The sequence below is a fragment of the Tachypleus tridentatus genome, chromosome 12 (genome assembly GCF_004210375.1).
Source record: "Tachypleus tridentatus isolate NWPU-2018 chromosome 12, ASM421037v1, whole genome shotgun sequence".
NCBI classification, from domain to species: Eukaryota; Metazoa; Arthropoda; class Merostomata; order Xiphosura; family Limulidae; genus Tachypleus; species Tachypleus tridentatus.
In genome coordinates, this window is record NC_134836.1 from 97,608,051 (window position 1) to 97,632,367 (window position 24,317).

A 24,317-nucleotide genomic window follows, 5' to 3' on the forward strand; every position below is an offset into this window, starting at 1 on the left:
ACACTTTTCCTCAGCATTGATCTTGTTCACTTCAATCTTTTATAACCCACTTAAATCAATATTTTATACCCCACTTAAATGCCATTGACAATTGTTGAACTTGTGACACTCACCACCTACATCAATGTGCTCTATGTTCCGATACTCTAAATAAGCACCTCACTTGGATAATGTAATCAATTTTACTAGACTTAGGGTCTGATGAGAGTATTAACCCCACAGAAAGCATCTGCATAGAACAGGAGTGTGCCAAGGTAAGACTGGCACATTAATGGGGTAAGTGTACTACATTCAATACAGGTGTGCTCTTCACCCAGAACTTAGTCCTTCTATAAAGGTGGAATAGTACATGAGTAATCATCATTAAAGACCAGTCCAAAACCAGACAGCCGAGGTGCTAGGACACTCACTGAGATATATGATACGTTTGGGTGTCCTTCCCCAGACTGTGTATGTTGTGTTATAAAAATTTTAATAATGTTTTTATGTGAGGAAGTGGTGCCATTTATTAATATAGTTAACATTAACTTACTTCAAAAATAATAAGTGCGCAATAATAGCAGTTAACAAGTGGAGGATTTGTGAACCATCTTGAACATGCCTTTTGTTCCAAACTATCATCCCACAAATTTTGGTTGAGATTGGCTCAGTGACTTAGGAATAGTTATATAATGAACAGGTACACAGATTTTTGTGCTTTGTCTTTATAAAAAATAAGGCCAAGTCTACTTAATAACAACAAAATAATTTCTTTCTTCTGTGATGTTTGCTGATGTTATGTTCTCTTTGACACCTCCCCATGTAGCTCAGTGTTACGTCTATAGACTTAGAACTCTAAAAATCTAGATTTTATACCAGAGGAGACAGCAGAAACTTTATATACTTACGATGATACGATCAGAAGTTCGGTTCCCCACGGTAGACAGCCCGATGTGGCTTTGCTTTAAAACAAAAAAGCAAACCCTTTGACACGAATTGAGGACATATGTTCACAAACAATATTTAAACAAAATTTCGATGAACAGCGGAATGACTAATTTATAAAAAAAAACAACTCCTACAATCTTCTTGCTTATTGATTCATTAACGTAATAGGCAAAAACTGCGAACTAATCCACTCGCTCACCAAATACGTAACTGATTTACCATAAAATTTTATTCATAATAAACTAGATAATTCATTTACGTTAGCATTTGTAGTATCCTTTCCTTTTGCCAATTTTCAGGAATTTCTAAATTATTACATTATCACGTTCCTCCAGCAAACATCTAAAACAAAATATTAAAAATATTGTTTGCAATAATTTATTTGTTATAGTGAATTAAAAGTACAAAGCAAATACACCCTAGCAATTTCAACAGTTTTCTGAGTAACGCGTGTAAATCAAAATCACATAAAACTAATTTTTTTTTTTAAATAAATTATTAAAAATGATGGAAAGCATATGATATACCTGAATACCAAACAGCTGCTACGATATGATTTTCTTTCTATGTTTGTTTCTTTGTTGCTAAACGATGTAGTTTCTGTGCTCTTTTCACTATGGTAATTGAAACTCAATTTCTAGTTTCGTAAGCTCTCAGTCTCACAACCGAACCACCAAGAGGTTATACAGTTGTTGTAGTCACTATTATCTAGTTGATACTAAAAAAAATACTACGAGGTCAATTGAAATCAATAACCAATTTAATTACTATTTGTTTCAGAGTTATAGTTAAAAACTGAACCACAATTTTAATTAAACAATACATTGCCACCTTTGCCCACCATGTTAACTGAACTGATTAAGAAAAGTGAAATTAATAGTTGTTTCAGATAGGACACGTGAACTTTGTTACTATTCTGCAACTTATATCACCAGTAAAATTGACTTCAAATATTAATTAAGTAATAATAACAAGCTTGAGTACCCGTCTCTGGACGGAAGTTATGTTAAATTCGTGATTAATGAAAGGTTATCTCAGTATATGAAAAGTTGCTTTCATTATATGTGATTGTAAAAAAAAAATGCAAAAACTCCCATAAAAACAGCAAAACACAAAATATGTTTACGTGTATTTCGGTATGGACTTAACAAGCCTTTGTAACAAATTTGGTGAAGGTTCATCAAGAGGGAGCGAAGTATTGGTAAAAACGCGAAAACTCACACACAAATCGCAAGAATGAAAATTTGTATCTACCTCGAACGAATCTAGAGAACTTCCAAACCAATTTTGGCGAATGTTTATCCATAACCTGCTAAGTGGTTATATTGAAATACAATAAATAGTACTGTTTTATTTATATACATAAAGCAGTAAAGAACCTACATTGTACTTGTACATCGACGTATTATTAACGAGAAAATCTTAAATGTATGTTATAAGTACATCATTTATAACAATAATAATAATAGCATATTCCTCATTTTGGTATGGGATTCTTTTACTTTCCTTGCAGGGATTGGCATAGGCTGGTGGTTTAGACGCGGATTAGAATCCCCATCACCAAATGTGCTAACTATTTGAGCTGTGCAGACGTTATAAATGTGTAGATCAATCTTATTACAATCTTGGTAAATACATAGCATGGGCATTCTCCAAGTATGTAACATCAGCCAGCTCATTCATCAAAGACTCTTTTAATTTTAAATCAAACCTTAATCAACTTAATCATAAAGCCTTAATGGCCAGTTTTGATGTCATATCCCTCTTTACAGAAGTCCCAACCGCTGAAGCATGCAAGATAGCCTTAGAAATCTATATCCGAGACCCTAACTCATCAATAGACATTCCCAGCAACCAATTAGCAACCCTCGTAGAATTCACCACGATGAAGACAAACTTCATGTTCAACAACCACAACTATATACAAACAAATGACCTAAGCATGGGCGAACCAGTATCTAGCTAATATTTTTATGGCACAAGTTGAAACACAAGCAATTAACACAGTATTACATCCACCACTATACTGGTGCAGATATGTAGACGACACGATTGCGGGATTTACATCTACCGAACACTAAATTTTTTCAATCACATTAACTCTATACATTCCAACATTAACTTCACATGTGAACAGGAAGAAATAAATCAAATATCATTTCTTAACCTCAAAATTACAAGAACCGATACACAATTTAAAACAGAAATCCACCGAAAAATCACCCATAGTGGACTATAAATTCTTTGGGGCTCAGCACATGAAACAAAATAAAAACTCAACGTACTAAGAAACCAAATAAACACAGCCATAAAACTATGATCACCAGATAAAATTAACAACGAATTAGACAAAATAAGACAATACTTCATCAACATCAATGTTTCCTCCACAAACCGTAAAAAACATTATACGTACACACCTAGACAAAGAGCAAAATCAACCAACAAAAGTAAATATACCCCACGATTTAAAAAATCACGAAACCATATACTGCTGCATACCATATATTCCCGACATCAGCAGAAAAGTAACCAACTTTTGGCAAAAACTAGTAACAAAATATGGCATTCCAGTTAATACCAAATTTATTTAAACACCAGGCACAAAACTATGTAAAAACTACACTGACAAACACAACACCAACGTTATTTACAAAATACAATGTGATAACTGCCACTACTTCTATATTGTAGAAACAAGTAGAAAAAATGGAAGCCAGATTCAAAGAACACAAAAAGTAACCTTCAGGCATTTTTGAACACTGCAAATCAAATAAACACAACATAACCATAGAAAACACCCAAATACTAAATAAAGAAACAAACATAAACAAACGCAAAATTAAAGAAGACTTACTTATTCAACAACTCAAACCCAAAATAAACCAATACAAAGGAACACCTTTATACCTATCTATATTAATAATTATAATCCAACATCTAAGCACGCCCTCTACATTCCTGCACTCAATTACACAACCGCCTTCAAACATGTGGTCAGCTATCGGTCAGTTACCTCTTTCTTTCTTTGTGAACCTAACGATGACCGAATAAGGTCGAAACATCTCCTCTACGTAGGGCTTTCTCTATCCATACCAGCCGTTTTTACACAAATATTAATCTTATTATTCGCTGGCAAAAGACTGCTCCAAGGGTTACCTGCCGCTAAAATCAAAGACAACTAGCATCTATTTCCCTCAGGTAGCTTTGTACGAAATTCAAACCAAACTCTTCCCCCATGTGGCTCAGCGGTAAACCTAAAGGCCTAAATGAGAAAAATGACAAAAAGTGTTTTGTCATTATTTACGGTTGATACACCACAGTATCTTCGCGCTTAACAATAAAGAAATACGCTCGAGGAATATGGTAATACCTTTTTAACTCCCCAGTAGTATAGTGATATGTCTGTGGGCTCACAGCGCTAGAAACCGAGTTTCGATACATGTAGTGAGCAGAACAAAGATAGCCTAGTGTGTAGCTTTGTGCTTAATTCCAAACAAAAAAGAATTACCCTATTAATCACACTTATAAGTTTATAAACTGATTGATTTTCTACAGATTTGTATTCGCTATGCAATCATAATACAAACTGAGTTAGATTTCATAATTTAAGTATCAAATTATAAATTAGAAATGAGGCAAATCCGACAGTTTAAGCAGGTTAAGATGCATGTGAACTGCAATGTAAAGAGCATTTGCTTTTGAGTATGTGTACAGTATGTAATCTTATCTGAGAGGGTTTAGTTATAACATCTATCTGCAGGTTACATAATGTACCAAAGAAATTAAGTGAAAATATGACCAGCTGCCTTCCATCTTGTCTTACACGTTAAAATTAGGGACGGCAAACGTAGATAGCCCTCGTGTGGCTTTGCGCGAAATTCAAAAAAAAGAAATAAGTCGTAATTTTACGTTGTCTTGAATTGAGTTGTATTAATTGTCTGTGTCACTTTTCAAAAGCTGAAACATAAGTCGCATAATTTTCTTTACAATGGCTACTTCATGTTTACGTTGGTATCTACGTGTATTGGATAAATATCCGTGGAAAACCCAGACAGTGACGACTGGTATGTTACAAGAATATTATGAGTGACAGTAATAGTAGGAGTAAGAGTTGTTACTAATAGTAATGATGAATATATTAAAAATTTGTTGTTTTTTTTCAAAATGTAGGTCCGTATGACTTGGAATTTGTATGGCCAGTCAGGTCATGGATTGACCACTTTTCAGTTTCAATTTTCGTGGCGTCAGAGTACAACTTGTGTATTAAAAACTTGCTTCTCTTAATTCAGTATGTTATAATACGTGTATGCGGTTAAAATGGCTCAATATTCAATATCTTATTATTAAATTTTCAAATTTTTTCTGGTGGACTTGCTCCCCAGACCTCCCTAAAAATGGCAGTTGCCTGACCGCACCAATATTTCTTTTTGAGACAGTAAAATGTGTATTATTGCTTGTTATCTGTATGATGGAAAGTGTATATATATATATATATATCATATGGACTTGATCAAATACTTAAGGTTTTAGAAAAGCATTTGTTAAGGTGTCACAATGAAATCTTAAAATTATCTTTGTCATGTTTTGAAGAGGTTGCATGAGACTGGTTACTTGGGTTGATGGTTGAGACTTAGAGAAATAGAAATAAAAAAGAGAGAAATTAGTAAAGTTTGCTTAAACTCATGATTCAGTGTTTGATATTTTGATTTTTCATATTTTCTTTAATGGCAGATTACTAATAGGAGGATTGTAAAGTTTCCTAATGATATTAACTCTTGTACGTTTTTAGCTTTATATAGAATATTAAAGTAACACAGAAAGACCTTGAACAGTTAGTAAAATAATTTACAAGTGACTTAATTATAGTAAGTGTAATTTAAAGCTTTTGGGTTATAAATTAGATTGTACATATAAATTGAAACCACTAACACTAAAAAGGATATTTATATGGTTGCAACTGTAACTTAGAAGTCAGTCAAGCCATATATTGTACTGTGAACTTTCATTAGCTTTACTTACTAACAACTGAACACTGTTTACAGTACAATATATGGCTTGACTGACTTCTAAGTTACAGTAGCAACTGTAAAAAGTGTTCAGTTGTTAGTAAGTAAAGCTAATGAAAGTTTAGGATATATTTATAGATATACTGATTACAAGTCAGAAGAGGTAATTATGTTTTTTTACACAAATCACTAGGCCTGACTTGGAATACTGTGTAAAGCTGTAGTATCCTTATCTAAGAAAGTTAATTCATATAATAGCAATAAAACAGTCTTTAAAACAAGTTATAATATAGATATATAATTCAAATATATAGGAGTTGGAAAAATAAACATTTACTTAAAGATTTGCACTTTTCACCCATGTTGAATGGACCTCATGTTCAGCTGCCTGGTTGTTATTTCAATGACATCCTAGACAGGGAAATATGTAGTATTTTAATATATGTAAGCTCTGTTCTACATTAGTTGTGAAGCAATGTAGGAAAGAAGTGTGGCTAAACTGACTTTCAAAGAGAACAGTTTATATAAATCTAGTTAATAGGTGCTTAAATGACATAAATCAAATTGTATGGTTTCTTGGCTTTGTAAGAAGAACAATATCAAAAGTCAATACAGCTTGTGAATTATCCCTTAAATGTCACCAGATAAATTCAACAGTTGTTGTAAAACCATTGTGAATGACTGCTTTATGTCAAATTGTGACCTCAAGGAATAAAACTTAATGCCTAAGCATACATCTTGGGAAAAATTGCAAATGCTGTACTATAAATAATGCTAAAAAGTGCCTCAGTGGTAAGTCTGAAGTCTTACAATGCTAAAAATTGGGTTTGGATACTCATATTGGCACAGCCCAGATAGCCTATTGTATATCTTTATATATAACAGCAAACTGTAAATAACTGAAGTGGTTCTCATGCCCATATGTTTAACCACACATAATGAAGTCATTTCTATTTAACATGATTTGTTTGTTTAACTATTATCAGAACATTTAGTTTGATTTCTTTGGTAACAAGACATTCATGGAAAGTTGTTTTGAGATTTCGTATTATTCACTTTTAAATGATTGAAGTGTTCATTTTGCTAGTATGTACAGTTTATGGAAATGTTTGAAGTTTTGTTGAAGACTATCTTGGCATACCATTAATTTCAGTTTTCTCTAGGAATTCTCATGGCATCAGGAGACTTCATCTGCCAGAAAGTAGTGGAACAGAAAACACTAAAAAATATTGAAACTCAAAGGCTGGTTAGATTTGCATTTCTTGGGACCTGCTTTGTAGTGAGTGGAGTTTTATTGACTTGTTTGAGAAGTGTTTTAAGTAATTGTACAAACAAGTTTACAAGACAAGAAGAATAAGATTGTGGTCAGAGAGAGATAGTCAGTGTGACTACACTATGTTTGTATATAAAACATATTTTGATTGGTTGAGTTGTGTATTCTGTTTAAGTTTAAAATCTACAAAGAAATGACTATTTCTTTTTGGATTTGAGCAACACCCCACAAAACTAAACTCTTAGGTTTTGTAAGAAAATACGTTTCTGTATTGTTATTTACTGGCTTGCTTAGTACAGTGAGGATATTCTTCTGTCAATGGTGTTATTTACATACACAGTTTAATGTTATTCTCATGTTTTTGACTTAACACCCTCATGTTTATTATTGATGCTAATAAAGTGAAATAGTAATCAATACAATTTCTTATTCTTGATATTTTTCCAGGTGTGTTTTTTAGAAATATTTACTAAGCCTAAAAAAATCATAAAATTGAGGAGTTTAATGTAATCAGTTAGCTTTACTATTTTACTAATTATGCCATGATCAGTATCACATAGTAAAAAAACAAACAAACAAAGGCTGCATTATTGACCTCTGAGACATGCTACTAGTAATAAGGATCCAGTTTGGCTAGACCTCATTAATGACAATTTTTCACTTTCTCCCATCCAACAAACAAAATTAACTAGTTTTTTTCCCTAACCCTTACCAATATGATTTTTTGGCTGATCGTTTGTGTGGCACCTCATCAAAGCTTTTTGAAAATCTAAGTTCACCAAGTTCACACTCTTTCATTGTCCAAATAACAAGTAATATCCACAAAATGATCAAACATATCAGTAAGCTTAAATTTACTTTTAGTGAATCCAAATTGGTTGTCTTTCATAATATCATCTTTCACTAAGTTATTTTGTAAATTTCTCTTACCATTAATCAGGCTCAAATATTTCTCACAACAGGACCAAACCCAACTAGGCTTTAATTTCAAAGGCAATTCTTTAAATCCCTGTTGAAAAATGTGAGTAGCTCACCAACTCCAATTCTCAAGCACCTGCCCACTTTCTATTGACCAACCAATTATGAAAAACAGAGGCTCATAGATCTGACTTTTTAACTTCCTTTAGAACCTTATTTGGTTGTGGTACTTTATCTATTTTTATTCCATAATCTTTCCATTTACTACCAAGGAATTTTTCCAAAATAAAATGTATATTAACCCTTTTACAAAGGATCACAGGTCAAAGGCCATGTCATTACATTTGTTGACTTGCATTAACATTTTATTGAACTACTATATTATGAATTTGTCAGTTAGTTTGGAATCAAATTGTAGATTATAATTCAAACTTTAATGTTATATATGAGTTCATTTTTTAATTTGAAGAGTAAATACTAAAAGAACACAACTAAATATAGATTTTAGTGAGTTAAGTGTTGTGTTGAATGCACCACTGTTTAAAATTAGGTGTTTAGTGTTAAAATACAAAGCCTCTGGTTACGTACAAATTAGAAACTCAAATTACTAATATTAGCAAGTTAGAATATGAAATAAGAACCTCATATCTTTTTATTTTGTCGAGATACAACTTATGTACTAAACCAAACATATTGGCCCCATTTACCTCTTTCCATTTTTGAAAACAGTCCCTTACATACACTGACTTCAGTATATGACATGTGAATAACCAACCGACAATTTAGATCCTCAATGTGGTTTTCTCAGCCATTTTAATGTGTGAATAGGCTACCACGTTCTTTCAAATGAAGATTTCAGGAAGGTAGATTGTGTCTTTAGTGTACTCAAAGTTTCATATTTTTGTTGTTACTAAGCTTAATAAATTATAGTGGAATTCTATAGTATCAGTACAGTTATTTGTGGCATTTTGGTTATTCAGCTGTATATATAAAACCTAAAACCACTGTTTGATGTCCTTCACATGCAAAATTTTAAAAGGCTTAGCAACCTGTGTCCAGCAGCAACCGAGTTCAAAGGTTATAGCGAGAAGAGATAACTGTTTGCTCTAGTTCTTGATTTCTTGTTCTATATTTTAAGAAAAATAACTTATATAATTTATTTCTAAATAGTAATAATATATATATAAAATAATTGAAATGTGACTATATATTACAAAATGCTAGTTCACTAAAATACAGCCAAGACACAGAAGACTAAAGGTCAGTTTTATGTTATTGGATATGTAACATGAGTGCATATGCACTGTATCAATGCAAGTTATATGATGTTAATTAAGCATGACTGGAAAGTCAATAGGATAAAAAAAGTTGTTTGTGTGTGTGTGTATATATATATATATATAGCATTATGAGACTTAAGCTACTTCGACTAAACATTTGTATTTTCATGTTATAATATGTAGTCATTCCAGCATGAAAAAAGCATAATTTATATTTATTTCCTTTTTTTATGGTTTATATTCAAGTAGCAGACCCCACATAGTTACAGTATAGAGGATAACATAAATAATAAACTGTTAGTGAAAAATGGATGTTTGAAATGTATTTAGAAGGTTTGAGATTAAGCAAATAATATTTTAGATTTGAGGGATGAAGAATAGATTTTTTTTAATCATAACATTAAATCATTTTGCACTCACTGTTATTGAAATTGATTCTGTTTTTGCAGACAAATCTTTAGTAAAAATATTTCATTAATCTGGTTTTTCTATACAAAATACTTGTAATCTTTACTAAACATCTACCAATTGTTATGTAGATACACATACCATATCAAAAGTTATAGTGAAAGTGCTTAACATGCAAGTGTATAAATGAACTCAACTATATTATACCAAGCTCATCATGAAAGGGTTAATAACTTGCAATCCAAGAAAGCAGTGAAGCATTAGTCAGAATATCATTATCAGTTAATAACATTCCTAAGAACACAAGTTCACAACATAACAGCAAGTGTAGGAGATAAGTTAAAAGTGGAGATCAGCCACAGACACATTCATTATAGTTGGGGTCCAAGGCTTGCCTTAAGGCCCTGAGAACTTTTAAGTTCTATATCAAGTTTTATGCATTCTCCTGCTTTTCTTAAGAATAGTTTTCTTAATTTTGATTGAGAAAGATTGAAAAATGATGGTGCAAACCCCCTCTACTTCCTATGCCACTGCATAAAATGATCTGTGTGTAATTAAGGTTAACTCGTAGTTCACATGGTTATTTCTGCCAGTCGCTGTTCCTGTGTGACAGATGAGTTTCATCTTATTTTACAGAAATGTTTGTTTCTATGTTTTGTGCATATGTTTTAATAATCAAATATAAATAAGTATGAACCAATCATAATATATTACAATTATAAAAATCACTCCCATGAATACTTAATTCTTGTAAGAAAACCAATAGATAAAAAAATACATTTGTAGTTAAATTCACCTTTTCACTCATTATATGTGAAAAGTTCTTTTTTTTAACATGAATGTTCGTGAGTATAAATCGTAGAAACAAATGACACTGTTTTTCAAATTTTATGATCTAGGATAACATAAAGCTTGCATTCCCAATCTACGCTGAAGAAGAAAGGTTATGGTGTTTTTATTTACTTCTATCAAGACTTCTTGAACCTACATTTTTTTCTAACATCATAAATAAAACTCACATGCATGTACATTAAGAAAAATGAAAGTCCTTTATAAAACTAAAATTACATTTGTAACCTTACAGCATCAAGTATGCTAAACAATATGAGCAATTTTTCTGAGTTTTATATCATAACATGCAACTGAAATGATTTTTGGTAATAATGACACTTTTCCTTTCTGATAAAAAAATATTACTTTTCTGACTTTATAAGCTGGGCAGTATATATGGAGCTAAAACTAAAAGAGTATATAGAAATTTAAAGCATTTACACATATCAATTTTATTTATAATAAATATCAAATAATTTAATGTATCTAATTCAAATTACTCATGCAAAGAAACAAACATATTAACAAAATGCAAGGAAACATTTTTCATGAGATTTCACAAAATTCTTGTATCTTTTAGCTTTTCTTTAGAGATTACCATCTGCTCATCGATGATGTAAAGATGAAAATCAGTAGAAAACCTTCTAGTGTTAGCACAGTTACCACCAAACACACTTGTGTTTTTGGCAGTAGGCACATAATAGAACTAATTATCGACTTCACTACAGAATGTGAAACAGTTATATGCACTAGAGAAAAATGTTAGATGTTAATTACTAACCAGAATAATAGTATACTATTATAAAAAAAATCAATGCCATAACAAAATTATATTTTTACTCCCTATCTCGTATGCTATATTTTCAGATGCTTTCAAAATTGTACTTGGCAGGGGGTATGTAGGTTTCAGAGTTTGTGAACTTCATCTCTTTGTAATTAAAAACTTGAGGAAGACTAAAGAAACGTATTTATATATACTGTATTTCTTTCTTTCACACAAATGAAGCTTTAGATATATATTTGTCTTAAATTGTTCTTGTAACTTATGCAGTGTTTGAATGAAACACATTTATAGGTGCATCTTCTCAGTCAGAGCATATGTTTGACTGTTAGTATTTCCAAATATTTCACTGGAGATTCAAAAAGAGTTTAAAACATCTGTATATACAGTGAAATATTTGGAAATATTCATTACTCACTGGGGACACTAAATATTTAGTAGAGTTTAGTATTTAGTATAGATTTCTTCAAAAACCTTAAAAAAACTATAGTAATTTTAAAGTGTTTATTGGAAATACAGATAGATGAATATAACATGTACACCTGTGAACCCTCAAGGTTACCATATACTATAGGTATGAAATTTACTCATCTGGCAAAACAATAATTCATTGTAAAGAGAAGGGACTAAGTAACAGCTGTGGTTTGATCTTTACAAAAGAGAAAAACTTAAGTAATGCATTATAACTTCAGAATTAACTGATGTAAAACATTCAAAGTAATTATTGTAAAAAATCAAATAATCAGCTTGACTTTTCTTATTAAATTTTGATAGTTCAGATAATAAATTATTAATATTGAAATATTATATTTTGTTTTCATTACTTTAGCAAAACAAGTTAGGTATTGAAATGGCTTACCAGTCTGGCAAAACATTTAGAAAAAGAACCTTAATTATACCTCGTGACTAACAAATAAATGATCTCAGTTTAAAAACGTTTTGCCGCTGAGTTTCATATTAATTTTTAATATGAAATAAAAACTGTTAGTTTGAGAATAATAGTAAATATTCAGCATAACAAACAAATAAAATGGTGAAAGGAAACCTGATCAATTAGTTGCTATGTTTGTCAGAGAAACTGCATCAGTATAGAACATGACCTTTCTTTTGTTAGTAGTAATAACCTTTATAGTATTTGATTGTCAAATAAGTTCAACAGGCTTTCTTAGTCTAATAGTATAAAAAATAAACAATTACGTATCATATCTTGCAATACAGAATAGAATATTTACAAATAACTGATATGGTATGTGAACAATTTTAGTGAAATCTGATATTCATATATGAAAATTAGTAGCTGTTAGCCAAATCTAATCTAGCAAGGTACTTTTATAGTTTTGAAAACATTTGTCAGACAGTTTCAAGCAGTTCCTTGACTACAAATATGTAATGCTATATGATTTGTTACAAGTAATGTGCCTGTTGCTTGGAACCACGTTGAGCTAAAGCCTTAACTTCTGTCCTTTTGTGAGCTTGGAATGGTCAGGTGGTCAGGATGCTCAACTCACAGTGTGCAGGTTTGATTCCCCATCCTACAAAACATACTTACCCAGTCAGTTGTGGAGGGATAATAATGTGACAGTTAATCCCAGTAATCATTGATAAAAAGAGTAGCCCAAGAGTTGGCAGTGAATGGTGATAACTAGCCTTTCACTGCTAAATTAAGGACAGCTAGTACAGATAGCCCTTGTGTAGCTTTGCTCAAAATTAAAAAAAACACCTGAAAAATAAACAAACCTCTAAATCACAAAGAGCCCTTTTATTTTTTACATTCAACAAAACTATCAAATTGTTCTCCAATGATTCGTTTTGATATAAAATACCTTTATATTTTACATTATTTTCATAAATATCTTGTGATATTTCAGTAAAATGTTTTTCAAAAATAAAGCATGGATACAAAAGTTAAATGTTTTTTGTTCCTATATTTTATTAAATTTCATTGTCATTTTAACTTCTGTGCATATTCTTACAACTTAAAATAATTTTATTAGTAAACCATAAAAACAGTGACTTTAAATAGACCTTAAAGAGTGTATGTTTTGTTTGCATAAGAACATACAGTGAAATAGTATTTCATACATTTACTGTTGTGGTGGATTTAAATGAAATTTTATAATTCAGGGACCAACACTTCGTAGCTGGTACTTGGTTCTAGAGAAAGTTTGTGGAGTCAGTGGAAAGACTGTGGGTCTAAAGAAAATGCTACTGGATCAGGTAAGAACAGTTGAAAGGTGCAGACTTTCTTGGTGTTTAGACGTTTTTCTAATGAATTGAGAATATATTCGATCTATGTTCTCATCCTTACTTCTAGTGTATGAATATTACTCCTCTTCAGAACTTCTACACTAAAAAAAACTAAATATGAGAACATGTTGGGGTCTTACCAATAATTACACAAATATTCCAAATACAGGTATTATCGAAAGAGATTATGATATACACTTTCACCTTTATTTCAGATCTAATTCATATAAATTTCTTTTAGTGCATAATATTTGTTAGTTTTCAAGTACTGGGCTCTTTTATATTTGAATAAGTAAATGTTTGGCTAAATGATCCTTCTTGATATTAATAAAAGAAGTGTGTAGATATAGATGTTCTGACAGGTAACTCCTGGTTAATGAAGAACCAAGGGTTCAGAGAATGCAAGATTACTGATACAGATTTTTAAGAATTACATAGACTTCTAGATAAGAATCAAGAAGAAAAGCTTTTGTTTTACACAGTAGTAACTGGTTTCCCTAATTCTGTTCTCTGCAGATCTAAATGCTTTTACAGTCTTTTTCCACATATTTCTAGACAAAAAGGGTTTCAAAAACGTCTGAGAAGTTAGTAGATAGTTAAATTTTCTTCTACCCATCTGAAACTGAGGCAAAACGGTCTATGAAAAGAATCACTACCAATATAGATGTGCTATCCTGTAGGCAGTGCTAAGACGAAGTAGTTTAAGTACACGACAACAATTACTGTTTATTTTACCTTGTACCATCTGTTATCAAAGATTGCTAGGATTATCAATAATCACTACCACATTTTGTCAAACTCTTGTTTAATGTGTTAAAACAAAAGTTATTAGTAGTAGCTGGGGTACTTGTACTGTAGACAGAAGTTATGCAAATCCGTGATTAATGAAAAGTTATCTTAGGACATAAAAAGTTGTTTCCTTTATACATAATTTTGAAAAGCAAAACACAAATTGTGAAACTGTAAATTTGAATGTATCTCCTCATGGACCCACCAAATGTTCATCCCAAATTTCGGGAAGATCTATGAACAGGAACAAAGTGATTATAAAACGAAAAACCTGCAAAAACAATCATAAAACCACAAAATGCAAAATTGAAAGTGTGTGCATTTCCCTATAGACCTAATGAACCTCCACACCAATGTTGGTGAAGATCCATCCACACCCTGCAAAGTATTTACATGTACATACAACAGATAGTACTATTATATTTATATAGGTGGCGCCAGTGCATTAGATCTGGTTATATTATATCTGCACCCTGAGGATGAAGAAAAATAAAGTTCTTCATAACAAAAACGGTAAAACTGTGACCCCTATTGCAAATCTACATGTGCACAGGATGAAAATTGCACCAAGTGGGGGGTTGCACATTATGTAATAAATTTTTTTTTTCCAGTATCATTCAAGCAAGAGTTCCATTGTAGTATGATTTGAAGTTGTTATTTTTGATTATTTTCACTGTTCTTTATGTATTGTTGCTTAAAATCGGTTCATCTTTCTTCCATGCACAAATTGCTAAACAGTGAAGAGTTTCTATGTAATATGAACACCTAAGCATAACTTACAAAGAATACATAAAACATAACAGAATGAAATACATCTTTTATCTTGATTCTTTATAAATTGACCTTGTTTTAACAGGGCTTGTTTGTTCCTGTGTTTATGGCAAACTTCCTCACAGTAAACAGCTTACTACAGAACCATTCTTGGATTCAAACCAAAGAGAAACTGAAAAGAGTAAGATTTATTTTCCTTTTGTTAGCATTTTTCTTTAAGAGTAAGAAATTTTTATTTCTAGCTATTCTTTTATGTGTACGAAAGTCCTCCTGGTTAATTCCTCTGCTTTTGTTTTTCATAAAATATCAACTTCGATTTTGCTATTAGAGTATGTGGTAGGAAAAACATTTCATATGTATTTGACTACCTCCACGATATCTCTGTAAAGCAAAAACTTGCAGATTATAAGTCTATATTATGGCTTAGTAATATTTATGGCATGTGTGTGCAATTTATACCAAACTCAGAAGATCGAAAAGGGGATATAAAGAAAATTAAAATGGAGAAAAATGTCATGTGATACAGAGAATTGAAGATTAGGAATTTATATAAATATTTGAAATATTGTGTTAATTTAAATTGTAAACTATGCAGGTCAGAGTAAATAGAATTCATTTTACTGAAAGAAAAGCAAGTCAATGCATACTACATATACATAATATATTTATTTATTTCCTGGTACTACTGGAATACAGTTGATCTAGACCTTTTCTGAAGTGAGGATCAACATGTTTCAGTTCCATGCTTTCATGAACAGTATTAGCTAACTTTTAAATTTAAGAGTACCTTGAAGTAACACTATACTTCATTACTGGATTTTAAAATGCACATTTTATTTTTCTACTAACTTGCAGACCAGCTCAAGTCATGTGGAATAGTGGTTGGGAATCACTGCTTTAATATTTTCAGTGTTATTAACTTATACCTACAAAACCAAAATAAATACTTATTTAGTATGCACAGAATAAAAGAGTAATAATGGCAGTACTCTGAAGTTATTGAACTAGGGGACTAAATTTATGAAACTGCAAGAGAATTGTTACAACAAATGCATTAAAAACTCTTTGAAAATACGTTTGAAGAATGAAAATACCAGTGAAAGCACTGTTTTTATGGTGTAGAAGATTTGCAATACCTAATACTTGGGTAATTTTAAGACATTACTTTATAAGTTCAATAAGGTTTTAAAAACTTTCCATTTATATTTTATTATGGAGAAATTTAATGGCTAATTGTAACTAAACTTTACGTTGAATTTTTCAAATCTGTATATTAAACAATGTTAGTAAATGATATTTAAGCTATTCTACATTGATATTCAATGAAAATTTCAGGCTTTATTTTGAAACATTATACTAGATTACTTAACGTTTTATAGACTTAGAAATTACTTCCAAACTGCCAGTAGTTATTGCAAATTCACCATATTTTATCAGAATTATGACCTTAAAAGATTTAACTTCTTTTGATCAATCCATTTACAATATTTATTGAACTAGTCTGACTGTTAACCAAAGTTTAGCAAATATTTCTCAAATTAATGGGCACAGACACTTTTCAGAAAGTCATGAAACTCCAGAAGTTCCCACACCATTTACTCTCTCTTCTTTTAACGTTAAAAATATAATCTATTTTAGAAACTGCCATCTTCATTAGAAATATGAATTTAGTGTTGGCTATCTTGTTTCTTACAGGATTACTTTGATGTACTAAAGGTTAACTACATGGTAAGTCTACTTCTTATTCATGCATTCTTGAAAAACATTAATCTCATTCTAGCTAGATAACACTGCACAACAAAGTTTTTGCTTCTTCAACACTGTTGGGTGTTCCTCATAGATTTTTGGCTGCTGATCACGAAAATCACATCCCAATTTGCCCATCATGTACCATTACATCAAAACCTTCGGTTTTTTCATGTTTTTTTTTATATTTGTGTACAAAAATTTTCGTTTCTGTAAGAGACCTCTGAACAAAGTTTTGTGCAGTCTGGGCATGTCCAGACATGAAACCAGGCCAGGTTGGAAGCTGATCCGTGGAAGTATGCAGCCCGGGCATGCCTAACACTGTCTCAGTGGGCTATAAAAGTGGCTTGCATACACAGATGCTGCTCAGTGGATTAATATAGACACAGATTAATATACACACTTATAGTGTGTATGTATTGTTTCAGAATATAGCATTGCCTCAGTAGCACTGTAACAAGTAAGTTAGATGTTATAGACGTTTTACAGGACAAATTGGTGTCGGTCAATATATTTCATCAATTTTGTAACAGCCGCGATACATTCTGTTATATTTGTGGCGAGTATACGCTTGTTCATCAGAGATGCTCAATGACTGCTCTTGTGAAGAAAGCATATCATTTGTACTTTGGCTGTAAAATTGGTGATCAAGACCAGGAATGGGCTCCTCAAATTTGTTGTGCGACATGTGCTGTCTGTCTGAGAGCTTGGCTCAGAGGCACTCGAAAGACAATGCCGTTTGCTATCCCGATGATATGGCAAGAACAGAAAGACCATGTGACGGACTGTTACTTCTTGACTAATGTGTCTCGTTTCTCTGCCAAAAAACAATAAGTCAATTAAATACCCTAATCTGCCTTCAGCAATGAGACCTGTGCCATGTGACAACAGTCTTCCAATTCCGAAACCACCAGAGGAATGGACCTTAGATGAACCAGATTAAGAAACTGCAATACAGCGAACTGGCAGTGACATTGATCCGGATTTTGAACCGTGCTACTCAGGCAACCCACATCTCATAACACAGTCAGAAATAAACGATCTGGTCAGAGATTTGGGTCTGTCAAAAGCAAAAGCCGAATTGCTGGGTTCGAGACTGCAGGAATGGTGTTTGCTGTCACCAGGTACAAAAATTTCTGTTTCTCGAAGCTGCCAAGATGATATAACCAAATTATTTGCAGAAGTTGACAGTCTCTGTTTCTGTGTTGACATTGAAGGATTGTTCCCTGCTTTGGGTTGTTACCATGACCCACAAGAGTGGTGTCTCTTTATTGATTCATCAATGTTAAGCCTGAAACTGTTCTGTTACACAATGACAACGTTCACCCTTCAATACCTGTTGTCTATGCAGCACACATGAAAGAAACTTACGAGAACATGGAAATGTTGCTGAAGCACATCCAATAAATCAAGTACAACTGGAATATCTGTGGAGATCTGAAAGTCGTTGCTCTGTTACTGGGACTGCAGTTCGACTATACAAAGTACTGTTGTTTCATCTTTGAATGGGATAGTTGTGCCAAAGAGTCACATTATTCTAGACAGAGCTGGCCACTCTGTAAAAAGTTAGTTCCCCGACAGAAAAATGTGGTGCATGAACCACTTGTCGACCCGGCAAAAATTTATTTGCCCTCTCTTCACATAAAATTGGGACTTATGAAGAATTTCCTGAAAGCAATGAACAAAGAAGGCAAAGGTTTTAGTTATTTAAGACAGATATTCCCAAGAATAACTAAGGCCAAGATCAAAAAGGGCATTTTTGTTGGCCCTCAGATCAGACATGTTATGAGTGACAAGCGGTTCAAAGATCTGTTAGTTGGGCTGGAAAAGATTGCCTGAAAAGCCTTCAAAGACATTGTTGACAATTTTCTTGGCAATTACAGAGCCCCACATTACATTCAGCTGGTAGACAAACTTCTCAAAGCATACAAAACAATGAAGTGCAACATGTCACTCAAGATTCATTTCATCCACTCACACTTGGACTTCTTCCCTGCAAATCTTGGTGCTGTCAGTGATGAACACAGTGAAAGGTTTCAGTAGAACATTGCTACAATGGAAAAACGATATCAGGGCAACTGGAATCTGTCAATGTTTGCTGACTACTGTTGGACATTGCAACGTGAATCACCGGAAATTGAATACAAACGAAAATCAGGAGCAAAACAATTATGTTGAACTTAATAGCGTATTAGAAACATAAATGCAATTAAATACGTAATTGCTGGTAAACAGTTAACTGTCTATTCCTCAGATTTCCTATGTAATAAAGCAAAACCAAAACTATATTTGTGCATACCCATCCAGGTACCTGTCACAATCAGTAAAAACTATTCAAGAAAATTGTTGTGCAATGTAATTAATGATACTCAGAAGTGTAAGTATATATCAAACTTATTTTATCACACATATTAAAAGATTAAAGAATCTTTTAAAGGTAATGTTAGTTAATGACATCTAATTTCACATAAATATCTTCATAATCACATGTAAAGTGTATTCATGAATCACTGGGTAATGGTATAAATTGTCTCCACATTAAATAATTTATTTGATAAATTTATAGATAACAAGGAAGCAATTCCAATCTGTGCCAGATAAAATTAATTCTGTTCATACATCCCAAATTATATGTATGAAACATATTGTGGACATTTTTAAAAATTAAACTAGTTTTCACTTGAAACGTGATCTTGAAGCTTTGCATGGAATGTGTAAATATACTATAAAATTTAATTTCAGGGTAAATTTTATTAAGTCTATTAAATTAACTAAAGTTACATTGTTTATGTACAGGTTTAGGGCAGAGAAATGTTAACTTCTAAAAATATGCCATTAACTTTAAAACTGAAGGCAGATATTCAAGAACTATTACAGCAAAAGTTTTGCAATACCTTTGAAAGTGTCTTACTTTTTAGAATATTTGGAGTTTATATTTTACCCATCAAATCTTTGTATAAATCTAGTTTTGAAATTGTGTAGTTGTCACTTCTCTTCCATGTCCCACTGAACTCAATATATTGATGAATTAATCAAGTAATTTATTTTTAGCTTTGGCCTGCAGCTCAGTTATTCAACTTTTATATTGTGCCATTTCAACACAGGTAGGTCAAAACTGGATTTAATTGCCTCCAAATACATTTGTCTATAATTACAACTGTGAAAAAAAATGTATTTTTAACTTTGCTTTAAAAAGTGATGTTAATACTTTTTTTTTTATTTTAGTTTTATTCATTTAGGATATAATTTCCATTAATTTTGGAAACAACCATTGCTTTTATATCTATATCATGCAAAGAAAATATTTACCATTTGGAATATTTTAGAGACCTTTCAATTTTTAAAAATGTTTGTAATCATTCCTATTGCAAAGTAAATGAATGTTCCATTCTAGGGCTGATTCAGTGAGGGCAAACAAGCACACTACAGTTTGGGGGGAACATAGTGTCAAATGAAGAAATTTATATATATTAGGGTGGTTCCCCAAATTATCAGTAATAATTAGTACTCGCCAAATTTTATTGGAAATAAAGATAATTTTTGCCAAATTTGTATTAGATTGGCTAACACTTCAGGGTCACTGAAACCACTAAACATTTTGTAAGCATACCTCTGCTATTAGTTGTGAGAACATTAAAAAATTTATAAATGAAATATGAGAATATCTTTAAAGTAATAAATTCAAATATATAATTAGATTCATTCATGATATTCAACTGTTAATATACTAAAGTTGATTATATCATATTTTGTGTGGAATATTTTCACTCCCTGCAATGGAACACAATGATCAGAAACGTTCTGATGTTCTCTTTTGGAAAAGGAGTATCTGTATGTAAAAAGACAAATACATGCACACAGCTTTTAGATTTTATGCCACTGTTTTGCAAAATTGCTTATTTATTTCATTCATTTAACATGGAGGATTATGAAAATATTGCCTCATCAGGTTCAATTTAATCATAGAAGTGTATGAACATCTGGCATGTGGAATCAGTTAATAAGAGGTAAAAAGTTGCCAAGATTTTCTGTATTCTTTTACAAACATATGAATGTATCAGAGATAGTGCAAGGTGTACCATTGAGAAAGTAATCCAGCTGTGGAATGTGACTCGCATAATAATTGTAGAGCACAGTGTCAACGAAATGTTAGAGAAAATATTTCTAACTTGTGGAACTAAATAAAAAAACAAAACTACAACTCAAATGAAAAATGAAAGCTTTTCAGGAGAAACTTGACATGCTAATGTTACAAACCTTCTTAAGATTAAAGATTGTCTGTTTTTGATTAATCAATGTGGTGAAAGAGATACATGGCTGCAGTAGATGTGTGTGTACTGACAAAAATATTCCTGGTAAGAAAGATGCCATCATGAAGAAATGTGAAATTTAATTGCTCTGTCTCAACTACATTAATGTCCTCATCTGAAAGGGAGAGTAATAAACCTCTTTTGAATGTAAAAATAAGTCAAAAAATGAAGGCCTTCAACTTAATTTCCTCAGACAGTGCATTGGCTCTGGATTGCACCAATATCAATGACCAAGACAACATCATGCTTGGCAGCAACAGGGTAAAGTCTAGGGGACAGTGCATCACCCTTTACAATACATCAGAAGAATTGTTAACTGAAAAAAGTGTCTCATAATGTCAGAGATGAATTTTACTCTTCAAATGTGGCAGCAGATATAGTAAACTATTGCCAGACATCATTAGACAGGTTAGCAAGTTTAGCATTAATGTATAAAACTGATCAGCTGCTTGAAGAGCCAAAGTTTGCACAGTGGATTAGAAAAAGAAAGTGAAGCTGTTAGGCATATATTAAGGGACCAGGGTTTGATGGTTTCTGCTACAGGTTATCTGGCCTAGCATTGCACAACACATTCAGACTGGAACAAGCCAAGAAAGCAATCTTATCTGGTCAATTGTTGCAACAACCATTTTTCTTAGTGACAAATCATCTTGTGGTCTTAGCATCAAGACTCCAGGCCATATGAATGTTCATAATTAAAGTTTCAACTGACTAAAAGAGAAGAGGTTAGTTGGAGATCTAAGGATGTTTGTCTCTGCTCTATACATGATTTTAGATTAAGATAAAATCTAAATGCAGCTCAGTTTTTTCTGAAATACAGTACCATAAATGATAGAATTTCAGTGTTCTCGTAACTTTCTGCAGGCACTTATGGTACAGAAGTGAAGAGATATTTGTTCTAGCTTTCTTTGATGTTAACACTGACAACAGCAGTGAAAGCTCTGGTAAAATGAGGAACATTGAGTGAAACTAGACACGAGATGTTGAAAAACTAGTTTTAACAGATTTTGGGACCGTCGATATTTAAAAGTTCTTTGGTATTCTAGACATTAGTTATTTTACATCAGTTCATTTAAATTATTCAAAGCACAATGAATAATTTCAACATTCCACACTGTAACTTGGCCAAGAAAAAAAAATTAAAATTCTTACAATATTTCAACTGCTTGATCAACAACAAAAATTAGAGCAAAATACCTGCTGCAAGTTGTTTTTACTAGAGTAGAAATGCCAAATTGCATATCCAATATTTAAAACATTTAAGCTGTAATATTACTGATGCACTGTGTATTCACCTTCATTATTTGGTGCGAGTAAAGTTTTGTTGGATTTTAAGAACAAATACACAAAAACTTAATCACATTTATTTGAAGAAAGTGTCCAATTTCAAATGTTTCATTGTTTTTAATGGGCTTTCTCCTGCAGTTAAAAGAGAAAATCAATTTGCAACCTTTCCATGAAGTTCATTTTTGCATATAATTTAATAGCATTAATATAACTTAACACTTCCAATGAAGTAGGAATTTCCATTTCATCACTATCTTTTCCATTTTTTCATCTTCTGAATCTCTCACACTGTTACCATCTTGCAATTTTATTATAGATTTTAAATCAATTTCATCAGTTTCTATTAAAACATTGTTAACATTCACAAAATCATCTGCAATATTCTCAGAGTATAGGTTTCACAAGAATCATTATAACAAACTTCTCCACCTCTGATGTTAGCAGGAATAAATGCAGTTTTGAAAGCACTTTATTACACATTTAATTGAATGGCTTAAAAATGCAATTGCATCTAACGTCAATTTTCATATTCCTTTCAGATGCTCTCTTAACAGCCGTTCATGTTTGCAATATGCTGAAGCATCAATTTCCCGAATTTCAATTTTAGAAACTGTATAATTCCATTATCTTGTGGCTGTAAAATTGATGTTGATTCATGGAGGTAGAAAGACTAAAATTAAGAAAATATTTAATGAAAAATATTTTTCCTACCTTACATTCTAATCCTACTTGATAGATCAGGTAAGTAAAAGATTGTTTTCTGTGTTATGCAGGTTCAACCATATAAAGTACCTTTTAAGAGAAATCTTAAGATAATGCTGCAAAATTGATATTTCTGGCTTGATCAGGTTTCTACTTTATGCAGTTTCCAGCTGAGACAGGTTTTACTGCAATAAGAAATCAATTTGCACTTGGACTGATAACAAAACTTCATGATTTTCACAAATTATGAAGATCCACATTGTATCAAATTGTAATGCCAGTGTATAGACAAACTTGTATATTACAGTGAGCCCATTGCAAAAGTGGTTAGGAATGCCAATGGTTAAGGCATCACAAATTTGCATAAACATGTTCAACTTTCTTTGTATAGTAAATTCTTCAGTTCCTGTTCTTGTAACAAATTTTCCTTGAAATTTTCTTAGAATTATGGTTGTCAACATGGTGGCATTGTTCTGGAATACCTACCTAGCATGGAAGGCCAATATTAACAGTGTGGATGAAGTGACAAGACCAGAATTATGACCACAGTGCACTTGGATAGTTGTGGAACTGGATTTTTTTTTTTTCTACAAAGATTATGAACTGGAAATGTGAACAAAGTTTTATCTCAGAATCATTGCTTTCAAAATATAAAACAAACTTAAGGTATTAAACACCTATTTTATACAAAATACTCGTCTAAATCTACTTTTTTCAATCCCCATCTAAAAGAATGGTCAGCACATCCATGTTCTATAGAGTTTGTTATAAACTTAAGTATCAATGTGGTTAAAGTTCAAACAAGTTTAGGTTCAATTATCCAAATTTTTCAACGTATGGGGACCAACTGTTCAAAATAGGATAATTAATCTTCTCAGAAGAAAGGATTTATAGCTAAGCTTTAATTTAAACAGTGAACTATTTGTTTAAAGTATTTTGACATCTAAGCTTAGTATTGTTTTACAGAAGAATAACCAAGGCTCAAATGTGTAGTTTATACCTCTTGGATTTCTTTATCCACAAAACTTAAGACAAAAT

At 31.8% G+C, this 24,317-nt stretch overlaps 1 protein-coding gene across 4 annotated transcripts; it reads left to right on the plus strand.

Annotated features, from left to right (window-relative positions):
- The first annotated feature begins 3,882 nt into the window (after window positions 1–3,882).
- LOC143234102 (mitochondrial inner membrane protein Mpv17-like) lies at window positions 3,883–23,971 on the plus strand. 4 transcript variants are annotated; one of them, XM_076471167.1, is made up of 7 exons: window positions 3,883–4,994; window positions 7,100–7,215; window positions 13,552–13,644; window positions 15,320–15,415; window positions 16,930–16,962; window positions 20,032–20,084; window positions 23,723–23,971. In XM_076471167.1, exons 1-7 carry the CDS (start codon window positions 4,919–4,921, stop codon window positions 23,820–23,822), a joined length of 567 nt encoding a protein of 188 aa, XP_076327282.1. In that variant the 5' UTR covers window positions 3,883–4,918; the 3' UTR covers window positions 23,823–23,971. The 4 variants fall into 4 exon arrangements, with proteins under 4 accessions (XP_076327282.1, XP_076327283.1, XP_076327285.1 ...); XM_076471168.1 differs by lacking the exon at window positions 23,723–23,971 and adding an exon at window positions 20,375–23,709; XM_076471169.1 differs by having other exon boundaries at window positions 3,892–4,128.
- Window positions 23,972–24,317: the final 346 nt, after the last annotated feature.